This window comes from Strix uralensis, chromosome 14, assembly GCF_047716275.1.
Source record: "Strix uralensis isolate ZFMK-TIS-50842 chromosome 14, bStrUra1, whole genome shotgun sequence".
Classification (NCBI taxonomy): domain Eukaryota; kingdom Metazoa; phylum Chordata; class Aves; order Strigiformes; family Strigidae; genus Strix; species Strix uralensis.
The window spans coordinates 15,310,222-15,329,376 of record NC_133985.1 but is presented as its reverse complement, the minus strand read 5'-3'; the positions used below and the strand labels follow the sequence as shown (position 1 = coordinate 15,329,376).

The 19,155-nt window shown below is 44.0% G+C and overlaps 1 protein-coding gene across 1 annotated transcript; it reads left to right on the top strand.

Annotated features, from left to right (window-relative positions):
- The first annotated feature begins 520 nt into the window (after positions 1 to 520).
- On the top strand, positions 521 to 15,825 carry LSM11 (LSM11, U7 small nuclear RNA associated). The gene is made up of 4 exons (XM_074883526.1): positions 521 to 947; positions 4,694 to 4,833; positions 5,594 to 5,677; positions 7,204 to 15,825. The coding sequence occupies exons 1-4, from the start codon at positions 521 to 523 to the stop codon at positions 7,606 to 7,608; spliced, it is 1,056 nt and encodes a 351-aa protein (XP_074739627.1). The 3' UTR covers positions 7,609 to 15,825.
- Positions 15,826 to 19,155: the final 3,330 nt, after the last annotated feature.

Here is a 19,155-nt window from a genome sequence, read left to right as displayed (position 1 = left end):
CCAGGGAGGGAACAGGTGTTTCCCCTGAAGCCGGTCCGCAGGCTCTGGCTGATGCACTGCTGGAACCGGAGCTGGTTATGAAAGATTAATGGTACGTGGTGGAATCTGCTTCAGAAAACCGCGCGGCAGCGTTAACATGCGCTGCCTTGCTGTTCTTCGGAGAAATGTTTCTGCACCGGCTGCCCTTCTGCGGATTTAAATGCAAATTACACCGCGACCCCCTTTTCCCCGGGCGCCTTCATTGCCTGGGGCTGGGGGCAGGTGGCGTTTGGTCCCTGCGCGGGGCAGCACCCCCAGTACAGAGACCAGCGGTGGAGTTGCAGCGGGGTGGGGGGCCGGTTAACCGACGATGCAGCGAGGAGGGAAACCGCAGTGACTCCGGAGTTCCCGAGACTTCCCGGTGGGCGGAGGCCGCCCCGCCCCTGGGCCCGTCCCGCGCGCGGGCGCTGCGCCGCGCCCTCCCCTCCCGAGCTGCAGCGGCCCCTAGCGGCGGCGGCGGCGGCCCAGCCCGCTGCCCGCCATGGAGGAGGACGAGGGGGCCGCGGGCGGCGCGGAGCAGCGGCGCCCCCGCCGCCGGCCCGGGCCCGAGCGCTCCCCCAGCCCCAGCCGCCTGGACGTGAGCTCCAGCCGCTTCGACCCGCTGCTGGCGCTGTACTCCGCCAGCACGCCGCTGCCCTTCCCCGCCGCGCCCTGCTTCAACAACCTCGCCGAGTACGAGAGCTTCCAGCGCGGCCTGCTCCGCCCGCGCGGCCGCCGCTCCGCTCCCGCCCGCCGCGGCCCGCCCGCCGCCCGCGCCGCCCGCCGCGGCCCGCCCGCCGCCGACCCCGAGCGCATCCAGCGCCTCCGCAGCCTCATGGTCAACGCGGGCCCCGAGCAGGAGGCGGCCGAGGGCGGGGCCGCGGCCCGGCGCCGGCGGGCGCCGCGGAACGTCCTCACCAGGATGCCCCGTAAGGGCGCGGGCGGCCTGAGGGAGCGCGGCCCCGCGGCGGCTGAGGGGGGCGGCGGGTGGAGCGGTGCTGGGGTAGGAAAGGGGAGCGAGGTGGGAGGCAGGAGTAAGGGCTGAGGAGGCAGCCTGGGGCGGGAGGATGGCGGAGGGTGTGAGGGCGTGGGCTGGGCCTGCGCTGGGGTGATGGAGCGGGGTGCGGGCTGTGGGGGCTGTTGAGGTGGGGTCGAGGGTTGCGGGCTGGGCCCGGGTGTTCCGGCAGCGTGGATTTGGGATAGAGTTTGGGGAAGTTTGGAAGTTTGAAGAGGGCGGCGGCTGAAGGAAGTGGTTGGGTGACAGCGGGGTGTGGGTGGGTCAGAGGGGGGAAATGATGGAGTTTGAGTGGAAAATGGTACTTGCGTGCTAGGTAAAAGGCTGGGCAGGTTGTGTGCAGAAATGAGGAAGGGTGCATTTCACAGAACTGCTTACTCAGAGATGATGCTGGTTTTGTTATGGTGATGTTATCTGTTTAATTACGTTCATCCTCTTGATTTTAAGGAAAAAAGGATGAGAAACTGCTGTGATTTCAAAAGTACTATTTTTAAACCAGGAATCAGACTTGTGTACATGCGGCTCAAAGTTAAATCATAACCGCAGCAGGAGTCTGTAATGCACTGCTCTATCTTGGTTACTAACTGTACATCCTGGGGGCACAAATACAGCACTAGCGTTTCTAGTAATACGATGGTAGAACAGTGGATGGAGGTGAGGGCAGCTGTGGTGTTGCTAAATTCATCAGCAGTGATGATGATATAAGTTTGTTGTATAAATTTATGAGTGTAGTCATGGAAGTAGCCCCTAAACATGAAGGAGTGCAACTTGTGCACCTACACCAAGAATCAAATGGCATTGCTATCAAACGAGATGTAACTTTAGTCGACTTAATTAAAAATCTGAGAGGTGTTTGAAATCAAAGCATCTCTTCTAATCACCAGCTTCCCCTTAATGTTCTTTTTGTAAAAAGGCAAAGCCCAAAATGTTCAATTCTGCATGCCCAAAGCAGAACTTTTTTCTTGCTTAGACACCAAAACATAATGTATTCATTGCTGTAAGTGCTGCGTGATCCTAAATAACATGTAAACTTAGCGTTCTGCACAAATGCAGAGGTTCTGTTGGTGGAGGATTTCCAAAAGAACTGACCTTAAATATTGATTTAGGATCTTAATATAAAGTATCTGTATTTGGATTACTGTGATGGAAATTGAAAAAAACCCTGTGTAAAAATTAACTTTAGTGGTGGTCTAGCAAATAAATTACATGCTTCCATTAAGAGCACGTATTTAATATCCACACATCTAAGTCTGGACAGCATGGAATTTGAATAAGACTGGCACAACTGACATAAAGTGCTGTTCAGCAGTCTGGAGAGTTTTAAGAGTAATTTATAGCCAAAATTTTGTGCTTTCCCTGTAAGTAGGGGGCCTGTCTGCACCGCAGGTGGGCCAGCGTTTGAAGCTTGAATTCTAAGGCAGTAGCTGCCTCTGACAGTGATATGTGGCTTGCCACGTCCCGCAGTTGTGATGCTGTGCTCCCAGGCAGCTGTGACAAGGTATGGCGTGTTCCTTAAATTCAGTGGGTCAGAAATGGAGCTAAAATTTTGCCTGTCATAAGAGTTAATTTCAGATGTAGCCGTAAAAGTGAGAGGACAGGGACTTGAACTTAACCAGAGTTTGGATCTTTATTTTCTCCCTCATGGGGTACTTGCCCTATGGCTTATAGTAGTTTTCTAGTCATTCTTCAGAATCCTGGTATTAAGCATGTGCTTATTTTGTACAATAGGGATTGGATTTTGAGTACAAAACCAACTAGGTCACTCTTTTCCCTACGGATTGAAAAATTATTAATACTGGTACTTAAGAGCATCAGAAGTCACAGACAGATCTACCTGCATGCAGAGCCTGGTCATTACAGGCAGGCTTTGATGCTTGCAGAGGAGGCACGTTGCAAAAATAAATTCCTTGTATTGCTGGTTTTATTTTTTCTGTGAAGTGGATGTCAGATTGTTGAAAGGTTTTTGGATGATGTGTTCTCCCCTTTTGATCAGGTGAAGTTGGAGGTTTGTGCTGAAGCCAGAACCTTACACAGCAAGGAAAATGGGAAAGAGCATGTATTTTCTAGATTTGGTAGAGCTGTAAAGTAGTGTTTCCCACCAGGCCTTATGGCATGCTGACAAGCAAAGGCATAGTTGGAAATAAAGATTGTACTTGGATTTTTGTAAGAAGTTGTAGATAAAGTTCCTATGTAACGGGAATGTTGGAATCCAAAATCTAAAAAAAAATCTAAATCTAAAATGGTCCTGTAAATTCTCAGAGTTGGTTAGAAAAAATACTGTTACCTGATTAAAAGCATCAATCTGATGTAGCAGTGGTGTCATCTGTGGTTCCCATGATGGACCTGTGAATTCAGAACATAATTTGTCATCAGTTCGGCTGAAAGAAGCACAGAGACTCATGAAAAGACCCCCATAAGCAGAGCTGGGAGTTACTGAGACAGCTTATGCTCTGTGTGAAAGCAATTTTCAGCTGGAGAGAGCTGGCAAGAAGGCAGTGGATCTCAAAAAATAAATGTGATTAGGTTAATTCAGAGGAAACTGCTTTAGATTTCCCTGCTGTGGCTAAGAATTACTATGCAGCCAAATCCTGCAGATCAGCTGTCATAGAGTAACATTTTTGCACTCACGGGATGCATTTTCTAGTGTTCAAATCAAACCTTAAATATATAGTCCCTAAAGCACAAGGCGAGAGAACATCTCTGATTCAGGTATTTTATTAATATGAAGAACTGTGTCAGAATTTAGACCAATACTTTTCCCTGACTCTTAGTAGGAATTGTGCAGCAATCCTGGGGCTGTCTGCACCTGCAAATGGGTAGCTGTAATTTAACACTGGAATGAGTCGCTTCACCATGGCATGGGTGGAGGTTGTGAAGTAGATAATATCTATTGCTCTAGAAAATTCACACTTGCAAAGATTTCTATTGTGCAGATAAGGCTTGTGTGTACCAGGTAAGCTGTATGTTTTACTGAATTCCTTTGGTTTTACCCTGACTAAAAGCACTATATTTCTGTGGTTTAGCATGGTTTCATTGGCCACTGCTGCTTATAGTCACTTTATTTCTTTGCCAGAGACTTGTACATCTTTGAAGGATGTTCAGCTGGCTGCTGAAAGTTTAACTGAAACAATACATTTTCATCAATTTAAACTGATCCAGTTTAGTTCCTTGAAAAACTTTGAGTCATTCATTGTTTCAGAAATCTCCTTGTGAAGAAAAAGGATCTGATACAATACTTTATTAACAGATTGTGACTAATCTGAGGTAGCCTTAGCTAGGCGTTGTCTTTTCTGCGAAATTCTCTTTGCCTCTGTGGGCTGTCTGTTCCCTCTGAACCACTTTTATTTAAGATTAGCATTACTTAGTATATTTTCGAAATGTAGTAAAAAAACTTTCTGCTAAGGCTGATTTGGCTGCGTGTTGTGTAAAGCGAAACCTTCGTGTTTTCTAAAGTCTCTGCTGTCCCCACTGCAGGAAGAGTTTTGGTGGTCTAGTAATTACAACTGCAGTGTGTTACAGTGCTCTGGGGCTTCTCATTTGTTTTGCTGTGAAGACAAGTGTTGTACCAAGATCTGCCATACTTCTACATAGAGTAGATTTTTACATATCTTATATATACGTATTTTGTTGAAGACTGGTGATGTTCTCTTTTTGTTTTAGTCCACGAAGGCAGCCCACTGGGGGAACTTCATCGCTGTGTCCGAGATGGTGTAAAAATCAATGTCCATATCCGAACTTTCAAAGGGCTTCGTGGAGTCTGCACAGGGTTTTTGGTTGCATTTGACAAGTTCTGGAATATGGTAATTATTGTTCCAGGCCTTGATTTATAACTGCTATATTGAAAACTTGAAATTTGCAACAGGTTTAAGCAAACTGTGTTTTGAGAAGATTGATGTGGTATTGTGGTTCATAAAGGTAATTTGCCTTGCCGCTGGTGCTGGGTTTCAGGCGTTAAGTGGTGCTTGGTGTTGGATTGGTACGTTGGAGAGGTGCCTAGCCATCTTAGAGACGTTTTAGGTGAGAGAGAAGCTTTGAAGATTTCCCAGCATCTTCAAAGGTTTTGTATAAGAACACAGGAGAGTGGAATATGAGGAATATCAGCTTCCAAAGCTTTCTCTGCAAAACCCAATCTGCTTAGAGTGGTACCTACTCCTCTGTTTTCTTTCACTAACGCATCACTGGGGTGTCAGTGACAAAAGCTTTTCCCTGTGTTCTGCTTCATGAAAATCCTAAAGACAGTGGATGAAAAAGCAGCTATTAAGTATTTGTGAGCCTAGAGCTGTGACAAGTTTGGAAATGGGGAGCAGGGGGGAAGGATTTTGCAGGCAAGCCTCACAAAGATTTTGCAAGTAATGCAGAATGGATGCAAGGCTTTGCTGTTGCTTTTATACCTCAGTACAACTTAAATGATTAAGAAACTGGCTCCAAAGCACAGCTTGTTCCTAGGATGGATTTTCTCTCAGATAGAACATAATTTCATAATGCTGTGACACAAAGCTGGTCCAAAGCTTCTCCATGTTTTCTTTTAATTTTGACCTTTCCGTTTCTTTTATCTTCTAGGCCCTGACAGACGTGGATGAGACATACAGGAAACCAGTAATGGGCAAAGCTTTCTATGCAGAACCGCAGCTCACACTAACCCGGGTAGGTACCCATCTCCAGTTTTCATATTTTTTTAGTATCTCCTTTTTCAAAGTGGTAAAAGAGGAGCATTAATTGGAAAACTATATTTATATTTGAAATATTTTTACCTCCTTTTAGTACAGATTAATCTAAAATGACTTGAACTAGGGGGAAAAAAAAACCAGTTTTCTCACCTTTTTGGAAGTACTTTGGCCATAGTTACAGAAGTTCTACTTTAGAGCTCCTAATATCAGATCACAGTTGCTGCCACTGCTTTGTGCGATATGCTGACCTTCTATAAACTCACTCTGTGGTTTTTCATATATTTGTTCTATGCATTTTTTGCACCTGTGTCTGATCTGGTCCACGTTTGTCCTGCCAGGTGATTTGGCAGTGCATAACTCTGGTATTAATGTTCATGGAGCGACAGTCTTTGTCTCCAGACAACGAAACAGTATGTTTGGTCACTTGAACTTCTAGTCTAGGTACTGTGATGCCCAAGATTCTGCATGTTGCTTCAAAGCAAGACACTCTCTAGGATCCAACTGCAAAAAAAGATGTTTACGAAGTTGAGAACTGAAGAGATGATAGATGAACTTCTGAACAATGAAGGAAAAAAAAAATGTGACAGGGCTTTGCCTGTTGAATGGCATAGCTCTGGGCCTTGTGAACACCAGAGAAGCATCACAAAAACTTTTAAACAGTTCCATTGTGAGGAATTTGCTTTCAAATTCCTGCCATTTAAATCTGTTTTTTGATAGATCCCACCCTTCCTTTTTTAAAGATTAGTTAAAAATAATCAATTGTTCCTTTAGGCCACTCTCACAGGGATTGGCTTTCCATCCTGTTGCTGGGATGAGCCAGGCTAACCCAGAATCCTTTTCATTTGTCAGTATTTCATAAAAGTTTGCCTGCTGCCAGAGTAGAAGAAGTTTCTTTTCCAGTTTCAGCACCATGTATTCTTAGATTAATGAGTTCATACAGTGCTTTGGATCTGCTGCTGTAGCTCTTACTGTTTTTCTATTGTTTGTGGTCTGCTCACCTCCCAGAATACCCCCACGGCATCTTTTAGTTTGTTTTGGGGAACACAGAAGGTGCATAATTTTTTCAGTATACACTCTTTGCTGATTGAGGCCCCTTATCTTGGGGATTCATGTCCGGCCTGAGGACACAAGAATGGAAATCTCTCTAATACCATCTGACAATATTACAAGAGCGTTGGGGAAAGTGAGCTAATGGAGGAACTTGGTAGCTTTCTGTTGTTCCTGACCAAAGTTAAATGCTCCTGCACATCAGTATTGCTCCCCAAATTAAATTCCTCGGTGCTCACATAAAGACTCATGCACATGCAAGAGATCCATTCACCTTATGTCACTGTTTGACTTTGGCAGGAAAACACAGTCTTTAATGCTGGTAGAGATTCTTCACTAATTGTGTATTGTAAGCTCTGATGTGGCATTGTATGCGCAAATACCAGGTAGAAGTGCTGAACAAGCGGTCTCTCTTGTTTTATGAATGTGGTCATATACACAAATATTCTTTTACAGCTGTTTGACAGACTCAAGCTGCAGGAGTCCTCAGTAAAGAAGGGAGCTGACTCAAAGACTGTCTCGGAGGATCTAGCCCTGACAAATGACACTCAGACGCTGGGATTGAAAGTTGGATCAGGACGAGGGAAGGCAGAGGATGAGCGCGAGAGGCAGAAACGCTTGGGCAGAGCTGGAGAAAAGAAGATGCCAGGTGACACTTTGCATCTGTCTGCCAGAGGTGAAGCTGATGTGGGTAGCGGGACTGCCCACACAGAGGGTGCCAGTGCTGGTGGTACCCATGCAAGAAGCCAGTCACGGAGAAAAAGGCGGCCCAAAGTGGATTATCAACAAGTGTTCACACGTCACATAAACCAGATTTTTATTCGAGGAGAGAATGTTTTGCTTGTCCATTTAGCACATTGACTTGGCTGAGCCAAAGTGTATTTATGTGATAGCATGAATTGCTGCTGCAGCTCTCATTGCTATTTAGCGTTCTCATGAAGTATGATGGTACTGTGACTGGTTTCCCATTACCATAACAAGGTAGGAGAAATAATTTAAACTGGAGCATCCTGAGCTTGATGCCAAAGCAGCCTCCTTGGATTTCTGTTGGGGGTCTCAGGACAAGATCAGCAACGCAGTTGTTTCTGTGAGATGAGGGAAGTAAGCACAGATCCCACTGCTTAAAAAGCTAAATGGAGAGAGTTGGAAGAGAATTTTGGTGTACTCAATTAGAGGAGCTAATTGTGGCACGCATGTAAGGAGTTTAAGATTAGATCTCCACCTAAAATGAATCACAAATGCTGAGTAATCTCAAGAGAAGATTGCTAATGAAACCAACAGTTTATCTGCCATTGTTACATGGATGTCTTCTTTTCAAGACATAATTCTGATAGTCATTTGAAATAATCTATAAAAGGGTGGAGTGACATACTACTGATGGCTATTAGCCTCTTCTTCATAGTTAGCTCTGTAATGCCCTGTGTGATAGAAAATTGAATTGAATTTTCATTTCAATTCAATTTCAATAAGAGAAATCTTAATTGATAACTGTTCTTTTTCTGTGAATGATGGCAGGACTTTAATTTGTTTTCAATATCAAAGCTTAGGCTTCTATTTATAATGCTGTGCTTTAGCCCTGTGTCACCAGCAAGCAGCTAATGTAGCTGATCCAGGGACCTCCATATTTGGAGTTTATCTGTGAATGTTGTGGATGCAGATGGAAAATTGTACTTTTATATTTAATCCAGTCGCTGTTTAGTGTAATAGTCAAGTTTGCAAAGATGTAGTTTTTCTTCTCAGATTTAAGTATCTGTGCTGAGCACAACTGTACTGTATCTAAGCGCCTTCAAGTTCCCTCTATTGAAACTAGAGGTGCTGTGTCTCCAGCAGTTCTCATGGAGCAGAAACCTTCATGGGTCTTTCCTATCCATATGGATGATGTGTCATCTGATTCCAGTTGAACTGAGCCTTGGAGGTGTGCCTAAAAATGTTTTGAAGTATAAAAGTCAAACTCAGCTCATCAGTGGTTTTATTTTAGAAGGTTGTTAAGCTACCAGGCCAGGCTTCTGCAGGTATAAACTGCTTTCCAAGAGAGCTACATGCAGAAGTTTGAGGGTAAATGAAGCTGTAATATTCTCTAGTCTGTTCCCTTAGTTGTCAAAGGACACTAGATTTCCCACTGCTATTACTGTATTTATCTTAACTACCTTAAGCTTTGCAGCAGCTCCATGTGTGTTTAAGATAAAGTTGAGAAATTGCTTTATTGCAGGTCTTGTATTGCATATAGAGGTCGTAAATCCTCAAACTGAGTGACTGTACTCTGTGACCTATATTTCTGTTGCTGCAAATGCAGCATACCACTTGCTTGTTGTTAGGGGGATGTCTGGTGTTTGGGTGAAATACAGAAATCGTTTAGCAGGAGGTCCTGGACACACAAAGCAGCTGTATGCCTCTGGGGGAGCCTGAAACTTCTATGTCAACATTTCAGATGACATGGGGCTTGGATGGCTGATCAGTTCAGCCACTGAGCTGCAAATCCAAGTTCAGCCTGGGACAGAACTGCCTCAGAATAAAAAGTACTGTTGAGGCAAAACAGTTTCATCAAGAGTGGGGAAAAAAGAAAGAAAAGGAAAGAATATCTACAGTTTCTTATTATACATAGCTTTATTGCTGTAATCCCTTCCTACTATGAACCAAGACTAGGCACTGAAAAGATTCTTCTCTTGGAGGTTCTTGTTTCCTCACCTTTTGTGCTGTTCTTGTTTGTATTCATGTGGTCTGCAGTTCTTCCTGGTTTTTTCAAACTTTTTTTCTTTCCCCTTCTCCTGTCAGTACTTTGTCTTCTCAGGATGTTCTAAACTCTAGTTTAGGAAGATTTTTATTGTATTCACCCCTAGTTGCCCTGGCTTTCAGAACCTTTCCTGGCTGGTTTTCTGTGTGGTTGCCAACTATCCAGAACCCTCACAAACTATAGAAACGTGTGAAGCTAGAATCAAGGGGCTTATTTCTGCTCCTGACTTCTCTGCAGCTTTTATTGCAAGTATTTTTCTTCATTATGTTTTTGGTTGTGGGTTGTTTTTTCTCCCTCTGCTTTCTGACTGTTTTGTTTTTATTTCAGTTGCTTGGGATGACTGGTCTCTGCCTTTTCCACTCATGCCAAAGGCTACTGTATTTGACCTCTTCTCTTCCCTTGATACTTGACCAAAGGGTGTCAGGCCTGTGTACTATGACATCTAATTGAATTCTTGCTTTTCTTTACCTCATATTCTTAATTCTCTTTGTCTACCTAGTTTTTATACTGCCTGCTGCATTAGATAAGGTACAGCTACCATGAATGTTCTTGTGGCTGTACTCCCCTCTTTCCTTGGCAGTTGATACTTCACCAAGTTCTCAGTTGCTACTAGAAGTCTCAGTGTTTCCTTTCATCAGAACTTCTTCTCTGAAACCTTTCAGGTGTTTGTTGCTTCACATCTACAAGTTCCTTTTTTTACATTTTATGAAAAATGCTGGTGCTTAGACTTGCGTTTGTGCCTTGATTTTTTTATATCATCATGGACCTATTCTTCCAAAATCATCACCTCAGTCAACAAACCTGGTTAAGAACTCTACAGTTTATCTACTTTGTTTGCTCTACCTCATTATTAAACTTTTCCTTCTCTGTTCTCATTGTTGTCTCATCTGTGGAGTTGGTTAAAATTCTCTTTTTCAGTTTGGATTTAATGGCTTATTTGGTGGTTCTTTGTTTGTTTCCTACTTCCTTATGTACCTCTCCAATTATTTCCAAGCTGCTTCCTAAATACAGCCTCTTCTACAACTTCAGATCTGTCAAAATGTCTTCCTTTTCCCTACTTTTTTTGACATTGTATCTTTTTAAAGCCCATTATAAAAATGCTATTTTATTAATTTTGTCTCTTTCAAACAAGCATAGCGTTTGTGATTTTGTCTCTTTCAAGCATCATGATTGTGACTAAGCAAGTGATCCTATGTGTGTTGTCACTTGCATGTTTAATACTTCAGAAAAAGTTGCTCTATAATAAAATGGAATGTGATGTTCTGAAATGGAGTCTTCTACCTCACTTTAAGTATTCGTGTAAATCTGTTTAAAAAAAAAAAAAAGGAAAACAACCCTTGGAAACAAATGAGCTTTGTTTTTTTGATTGATTTTATTGTTTCTGGTTATTTCTTTCCATGTTTTTCCTTTTCCAAACTCAGCATGAAATCCAGGTTCTTTGTTGGAAAAGCTGTCTGCTCCTAGCTGTTCCTCTATTGCTGCAGTGTCCAAAGGTGGTGTGAGCAAACACCTGAAGCCATTATGCTAAAGAATGGAGAGCAGGAGGCAGTCTTAAGAAACGGAGAGCTGTGTGAGAGTGAAAAAGCCTTGGCCCAGATTTAAAAGAACTCTCTGGAAAGGATCCACATACTGATTGCAACCTGTCCAGTATTTCTAGGACATTGTTCAGCCCAGTGCTCAGCAGTGATTCCTAAAGCGTGTTTGTGGTGAGGTGCCAAATTACTGCAAGGAGCAGTTTTCTGAGCTACCTTTGAAGAAGTGGTGTGATAATTTGAGAATTTTTTACAATCATTTCTGAAATAGTAGACAAATATGAAACTTGTGCAGTGCCACGATGCCAGGTGCAGAACCAATGCAGTGCAATAGTCTCACAATGTGATGTCAGATGTATCTCACAGTGTCATCATGTATCTTTTCATTGCCCACACAGTTCAGTAGGGAGCCAAGTCTCATGGTTACTTTAAGAGTGGTGATTTTATTTGTACAGCGATATAATTCTAGGGAGCTTTGCAGGTAGTCTGAATGGGGTTTTCATGGAGCCACAGCATAAAACCGTGCTATGCTGTGGGGATGAGGGAAACTGGTAGGGAGGATCAGGCTGAGAGCTGCAGTGTTACCCTGAAGTTACGGGTATCATGGCTGGGATTATTGCTTGGGAAACTTTTGCACAGCTGCTTCATTTTTATCAAACACTTCTTAAACAGGACTGTGGTGGTAGAATAGATAAGGCCAAAGGGAAAAAAAGAGCTTGTAAAAAGTGTGACTTTAGTTCCTTCTCTCAACTGGCTTGTCCAGCTTGTTAATTGCCTGGAAGGTTTTTTTTCTGATCTGGAGACACGTACTTAGCATGTCCTCACCGGGTGATTACTGAAGTAGTCTGTGAGTACTGTTTTCTACCTGCTTCCTGTTCTTCAGTTTCTGGATTCGTTGTTTCTGATGCAGCTTTCCCTTCTCTATCATTTGGAAGCAGGACAAGGTCTCTCAGCAGGAGTAGGCTTGACTGCCCACTGTTTTTTCCCCCCCCCTCCCTGAGGAATGTTACCCCATCTAGTTTTGCATCCAGATAGCCTTTGGCTATTCTTGGTTTTCACAGTATTCTCTGCAGACTTTTGGAATTATTTGGTCAGAATTACTCATCTTGGATCGATTGGAGTAAACTGATTTTTTTTTTTAATTTACTTGTTTTCCTTCCCACAGTGCTAGGTTTTCCTAGTTTGCTGTTGCAGTCACCCACTTGCATCTGTGAATCACTATGGGTGAAAAAGTGTCCAGAAAAAAAACAGCAGAGAAGAAATGTCTCATTTTTGTTGAATTTGACATTCTGTCCAACATGCTGCCCACACTTACCCTTTCTACGGCTTACTGGCACTGAACTAAATGAGACGGGTGGAAACAATTATTTCATCCAGAATCTTGAAAGAAAATGGAAAGGCAGCAGGGACAGCAAACTGTGAAAACCCTGAGTTTCTGAGGATGTGGTAAACTTCCTGTCTTTGATTAAACAGATCAGAATTATAACCACCATCTTAAACTGCAAGCTCTGCAACTGGGTACAATTGGAAGGCACAGTACTACAGCCATTCGGAAGCAATGCAGCCGCAGTAGCAGTGTTGCAGTGATTTCTTCAGCCAGGCAAACTCCTTCCTGAGAAGCTCTTGAGTTATATATTAGTGTCTGCCTCAAAGCATAACTGCAAAATACTGTGAATTAGTATGTGGATGTTTTCTCTCCTGCCTGCATCGAAAATTGTAAAATATAAATGCTAAAATATGCATCTTCTGTAGCCCAGAACTATTTCAGTTCATGCTTTTGCTTCTTGACATTGGCTTAAAAATCTGAAGTTTGTACTATAGCAATCCTAAGACAGTCTTTGCTATAACATTATGAAAGGCTAATACTTACTAGAAATTATGTTGAAAAACTAAGATATTACAGAATTAGTGGAATTCTTACTGTAATTAAGGTATTGTAAACCAAAAATACCTATTCCTAAGGGTATTATCAAGATGCACAAATGGAAATGTAGGAAGACACAACTGGAAGAAGAAATGATAAATATTTCCCTTCTTCTAGTGAAGGAAGATGATCTTCCTAGAGTGAAATAGTAATTTCAAAGCTAATTCTCCCAGTTTGCAGGCTTGATGGTAGGTGGGCCTAAACAGGCCAAAATTTAAAGTGAATTAAGCACCCGTAAAAAACAGCTAAAAGAGGCGTGGCTCAGTTTGCAGACAAGTATTAACAGTCTAACTGTACAATGAGAGTTTCTAGAGAAGCAACTCCAATTTCCAGTCCTAACATCTACAGCGTTAGCTCCATGCAAAGTTTTCTTGGCATTATTATCCTTGCCCATAAGAAGATGACAAATACAAGGATTCATGATGTGCTGTCCTGTATTATCTTTTTCAAGACCCTGCAGTGTAGATAGTGGTGAGATCTGAGCAGGTGAACAGAAGATGACAGGGGCAGCCAGTGGCAGTAGGAACTCAAGGGGAGAGACCTAAAATCTTAGTAATATCCTTCTAGATAACAAGCTAAAAGTCTAGCAAAGGAGGATAGAGTCCAAGCTGAGCTTAATTTTTTTAGTTTACAGAAAATATTAATACTCTGGTAGGGTTTTCATTTAGAAACTTCAACTTGGTCAGACTTTTTTCCAGCAGTGCCTGTGTCTCACCTTCAGATAAACATTATTACAACTTTTTTTTTTTTAAGTACTGTGCTGTTCATGTAGCCAGTAGTGTTCTTTTCATATCTAAAAGGTGCTTTTAAGAGCCACCGTCATGAGAAGGAAACATCCATTTTCAGGAGGTCGTATGACTTTTCTTCTGTTCTGACTTAACCTAAGATGACATTGGCAACAGCTGGATGTAAGTAAAGCAGTTAAAATTTGCTTGAAATGAAAAACAATTTTTTAAAAATCACAGCTTTTTCTGTCAGATGTTGACAGTGTATCAGTAGGAAAAAGCATCAGTTGTTATGTGGAAGAAATGTTATGGACAAAACCCTTACTATTTAAGAGCATCCTTTGCTGCCATCTTTTTTACCCATTAGCAGCCTGGGCAGAAAAAAAAATGAGGCCACTTGGGAGGAGATAGGCAAGGCAATCTGACCGTCCTCCTCCAGGTGGGCACTGCAGGGTCAGTGCACTTGGTGAAGGCTTTTCTTGATGGAAAAAAAATGTGCGTAAGCTACTCTAAGTATAACATGTACTTCTCTGTATATTTTCCCAACTACAGGCTTTCATGGCATGCTGAAAGTGGGAAAGCAGGCAAAAAAAAAAAAAAAAGGAGAGGAATTACTTGGTGATAACTTCCTGAAATGGGAGGTTGCTTTCTAGCCTGAACGCTCTGTGCACCTTGGCCAGCATTGGGTGGTTGTGAAGGGTGAAGGGGAGTGTGCAGGACAGTCCTCGAGCGCAGCCTCCGTTACACTGTGAGCGTTTCACAGTGTGTGAACTGTGCCCCAGGAGTCTCTGCCAGACTCCGTCCCTAATCACTGACACAATTTTGCAGAAGAAACCCAGTGGGAGAAAAAACAAGTAAGCAAATTTCCCCTTTTGAGGCAGGGATGGTAGGAGGCTTGGTTATCCTTGTTAGCTTCCTGGGGGTGCAGGAGAAAGCACTACTTTAGTGGAGGACTATCAGAGATGGCTTGTCTCGTGATGTTTACAAGTCCTTTTAGATGTCGCTGTAAGTGCTCTTGCTCTTAGCTGGTAGAAGTGAAGGCCTGTCAGGGAAGGAAAATGCCTTCTGATGTTCCTGGATAACTATTTTATTAGCTGCTAGCTTCATAGTGTACACTTGGATGACTTAGCTGAAGAAAATTAGTACACCTGAGACTTTCAGTCAGTCTTGTATTCGTTTAGAATGAAAAGTAGTTTGATCAGTTTGTGTAAAAACATATCCATCCTTTTTTCCTCTCAAAAGATCAGTGCTCTCCCTCAGGAAAGAAATGAAAGCTGCTCCCGCTCCTATAGCGATTGCTTCTGATTTTCACTGCTTCAAAGCAAAGTGCAGCTGTGTCATTGTATCTTCAGCGTGACAGATCATTCTGAGATGAGAAAACCAGAGAAGTGTTCAGTTCCTTTAAAACTAAAATGGGCATGACGAGGGGAGCGGTTGTGTTGACCTTTTCAAATGGTGCATGCATCCACTGTAGTTGCATGGATTGGGACTTGTTAACCAATTATCATCTACAAAACTTCCTTAACGAACCACAGAGGAGCAGCATGACCTACCAGACTGACATGGGATTGGAAGTCAGGTGCTGACAAATTCTGATCCCTCTACTGCCACTTGCTCACTGAACGGCCTTGGCAAGCCGCTTCCCTCCCTCTCCCTTATGCTCCACAGCCGTGATCCATCTGAGAGCAATCCTTGCCTGTCTAGCAAGGATTTGGGGAAGCGGTGAGTGCTATACAAGTGCTAAGTATTGTTATTAAAACTATAATATGTCAGGTAACGCAGATACATAGATCATCTGCCCTCTTCAGGCACTTGACTGTTAGCCTTATGTCTTGGCACACTAAAAATGTGCAGGATATCAGGTACAATGACGCACTTCAGTCTTGAAATTACTTGTGTCTGCAAGGTCAGATTTGGTGACTTCAATATCTGTTTCACAGCTGCAATACCACATTTTGGTCAAATGGTGATAAATGAGAGTGTAATCCGTTTGTAATTCCTTCTCTGTCTTCCTAAATATTTTGTTTCTTAGGAAGCTGATGCTGCTATGAACATATTGAATAATACTGAATTTGCAATATTCTGCTTTCCAAATATAAATGTTTATATTTAAAATTGCTGAGACTGCAATGCAATAAATATATCCGTGTAACAATTTGCTTCAAAGCATGGGGGTTTTTTGTGCTCTGTCCATACGCTTGTGTCAGTGATGAAGCTGCTGCTGCAGTGGTTAGGATAGATGCTGGATGTGAAGAGCACCTGGTTTGAATGCCAGCACTGCTACCTAGTGACATGATTTGGGGGCAAACCAGTCATCTGTGTGTTCAAAAGTGTGTTAGTCTACAAAATAAGAGTATCATTATACCTGTCTTTTCGAGGCGCAGAAGGGAAGCGGACTTCATGTTGAAGAACGTAAGAACTATTGGCCCCATCACTCAAAGGTCTGTGTCATCTTCCACCCTGCCATCAGGAGACAGTTTTCCAGGAATCAGGGCAGTCCAGAGCCAGCATCCAAGCGTCTGGTCCAGCGTGTGCATAGCCCGTGGGGAGCCTGACTTCCAGGAGCCTTTTTGCTCCCACGGTAAATGATGCTGATGTGTTTGGATCAGAGATGATAACTATGTGAGTGCAGCTTGCTGGAGACGGTAACGTACCTGTGCTCTGGCATTCAGATGTTTGCTAAAAGGAGGAATTCCCATTGCAACCTGGGAACTCTTTAAAGAGAACAAAATCTGCAGTTTAAAGCGGGGAGTGCCAATATGAGGGTGCATGTAATGGGAAGGATCAGACCAGGAATTCACAGAAAAGGTCTGCAACCCATTGACTTTCATTTGTGTGCTAAAGTGCTGTTTTACCCTGGGAGTCTGCCCTGTCTTCCGTGTGTTCCCCTGATGTCTTACCAGGTGATTTACAGTCAATGTGGCCGTAGACTCTTGCTCTTTTAGACTGCAGTTCTGTCCATTTAATTTACAAGTGCAAAGGACCTGAGTTTTTCTTTGATATTCACACAGGTGCTTAAGGGTAAGCTGTGCTCCAATACCTTCCTAAATTGGAGTCAAAACTGTTGATTAAACTGCAACAGTTGTACTCCCAAGCTGTTGGGGAAACAAGTTCTCTACTGCCACAAAAAAACCTTACCTCAGCTTTTCTCGTTGTACTTTACTGCTCATAAATATTAAAAAATAAACTCCGTGACTTTTCTAGTGTGGAAAGGCCTGTTAAAACACGGTGCCACCTGAACTAGAAACTTGAATCCCCTGTGCGGAGGTGGCAGATCGGGCATCTGCGCCCCTGCTGTGCTGCCAGGTGAGGTCTGCTGGCCGGGGTGGCCCCTGGCGAGGGTGCGAAGGGCTCACCCAGCCCATCCGGCGGCTCCTTACGCTGCTCCAGCTGCCAACACCCCGGCTCTGTCAGTTGGCTTCGTGCCATTTGTGGTGTGAGGGTTTTTTTGCATGCAGGTGACATGTCTGCTTACACGCTCTCAGATGTATTCTCGTATCCAGGGAGAGTTGCTCAAATTCAGGAAAAATAATAACTGGAGCTGTAAGGAAGAGCCACAAATTCCAGTGCTGATCTCACCTGCTCTCCTGGAGTTCTAAGAAGCTTTCACTTCCTCTTTCTGATGTTGCTTTGTCCCTGTTTTGAGAAGAGAATTGAACTCTTTAAAAAGGAAAACTGGGGGGAGGAGACATCCCTCCTTAGGTACGAGAAGTTACACCTTTTCTAACCATGCTGAGGCACCTTTTTTTCCTGATCAAATGCTACCTGAATTCTCTAACAGTTCTTCTCAAGTTCAAGCTGTATCTTCTTGCTGTGAATGATTTATTATCCCAGACAATGAGCTTATTCCCCACAGTTTCTTATAAGCCTTGGAGATCTCTCTCATCTTGGCATTTATGAGTCTGTCCAGTCATCTTTCGTAACACGGACAATTTCTTAGGTTTGATTATTAGTTTTCCACAGCCTTGCAGTCCTCAACTCCTTAAATGATCTGAGTGACGAAGGGTGCGTAGAAGATGAAGTTTTAATAATACAGGTAAGTAGGTTGCTGATTCACATGTTCAGTTTATGGGTCAGTCTGGGAGATGCTCACAGCCTGCTTGAAATCTGAGTGAGTATTTGAATATTTAAAATAGGTATCATGAGGTTTCTGAGTCAATGGACAGTGGATATGGACTGAAGAGCACCGAACGGCACCGGCTGGGTTGGATATTTGGATAACACCAGTCTGGCTCGGTTCTGCTGAATGGAGGTGTAGTTTTTGTGAAGCTCTGGCAAGATAATTGCATCTCACAAAATTGGTTTCCTTCACAACCCTGGGCCATGGGTGCAGCTTTCAACAGGAGAAGGTAATTGGATCCTGATGGCTGCTTTGAGGATCTTGCTCCACCTGCCCCTGCCAGTGTTTTGGCACTTCTCTTCCTCACCTCCCTCACCTCTCCTTTCACATCTTGCCGTATTTGACAAATTTTAAAACAGGTATTTTTATTATAGCCACCTGCATCCCTCAAATCTCTTTTGTGTGCCGGTCATCTAGCCTGGTGTCTGACCAGCTGAAGTGTTTGAGTTTGGGATTGCTTTTAATTCTCTCGTCTTGTTTCTGCAGTTACCCAGCTCTGCCGTTGCTTCCCCTCCAAACTGTGGGGTGATTTTGGGGGTGAGGTTGCCCGCCTGCCCAGCGCTGCAGGGTTGCTGCCTTGTTTTGGGAAGTGGTGATGCAGAGTAAGGCTGGGCCTCGCTGCGTCTCCTCTGACAGCCCCGTCTGGCACCGCACAAGAAGTGCACAGGTAGAGCTGTAAGGAAATCGCTCCGGGATACCACTACTTGTGCAGATCCTTTTTAAAGGGTAGTGGGGAGGGTGAATATGTAAAAAAATGATTGGTGCCAATTGCCCAGAGGCTTTTATGGGTTAATTTTGATCGTCTGGGCTGCTGTGGGACATTGCTCCCAACCCCACAGACCCTGTTCCTGAAGCTGCCAGTCTGAATGGGCCAAAACGGAGGGAGGACCCAACCCCGGTTCCCTCCAGGAAACCTGTCCCGGGGGATGGCTGGGCACTGCAGGGCGGGTGGGCAGGGTGTCCTGTTCGCTGGGAAAGGACGGGGGAAATTTTCAGGGATCTGGATTTCTCTCGTCCCTGGGCACTAAGTGCTCCAAAAAGATTGTTCAAAGAATCCCCTACATGTTACAGCCCTTCAGGTCGCTCTTTCTGCACCTGGGAGTCTTGGTCAGATCCCTCAGGCCCGGGCAGGGATGGAAAGGCTGGGCTGAGTCTGCCAAACCCTGGGGCTGCTCTAACGAGCAGAAAATCTGCTCCCTCCCGGAAAAAGGGGTCATTAAAATGAACCGGAGGTGACTTCAGCTGTGTGCTTTGGACTCGACTGCAATTCCCAAAGCCCTGCCTGCTCACCCCTTCCCTGTCCCCAACTGGGAACAACTGGGAACGATCGCTGCTCCCGCTCCCCACGAGGTGGCAGCAGCTGGAAGGGAAACCCC

Coding starts and splice junctions, on each gene's coding strand:
- LSM11 (XM_074883526.1), top strand. CDS start 521: ATGGAGGAGGACGAGGGGGCCGCGGGCGGCGCGGAGCAGCGGCGCCCC. Junction 948..4,693: donor CGTCCTCACCAGGATGCCCC/GTAAGGGCGCGG, acceptor TTTTTGTTTTAG/TCCACGAAGGCAGCCCACTG. Junction 5,678..7,203: donor CGCAGCTCACACTAACCCGG/GTAGGTACCCAT, acceptor ATTCTTTTACAG/CTGTTTGACAGACTCAAGCT.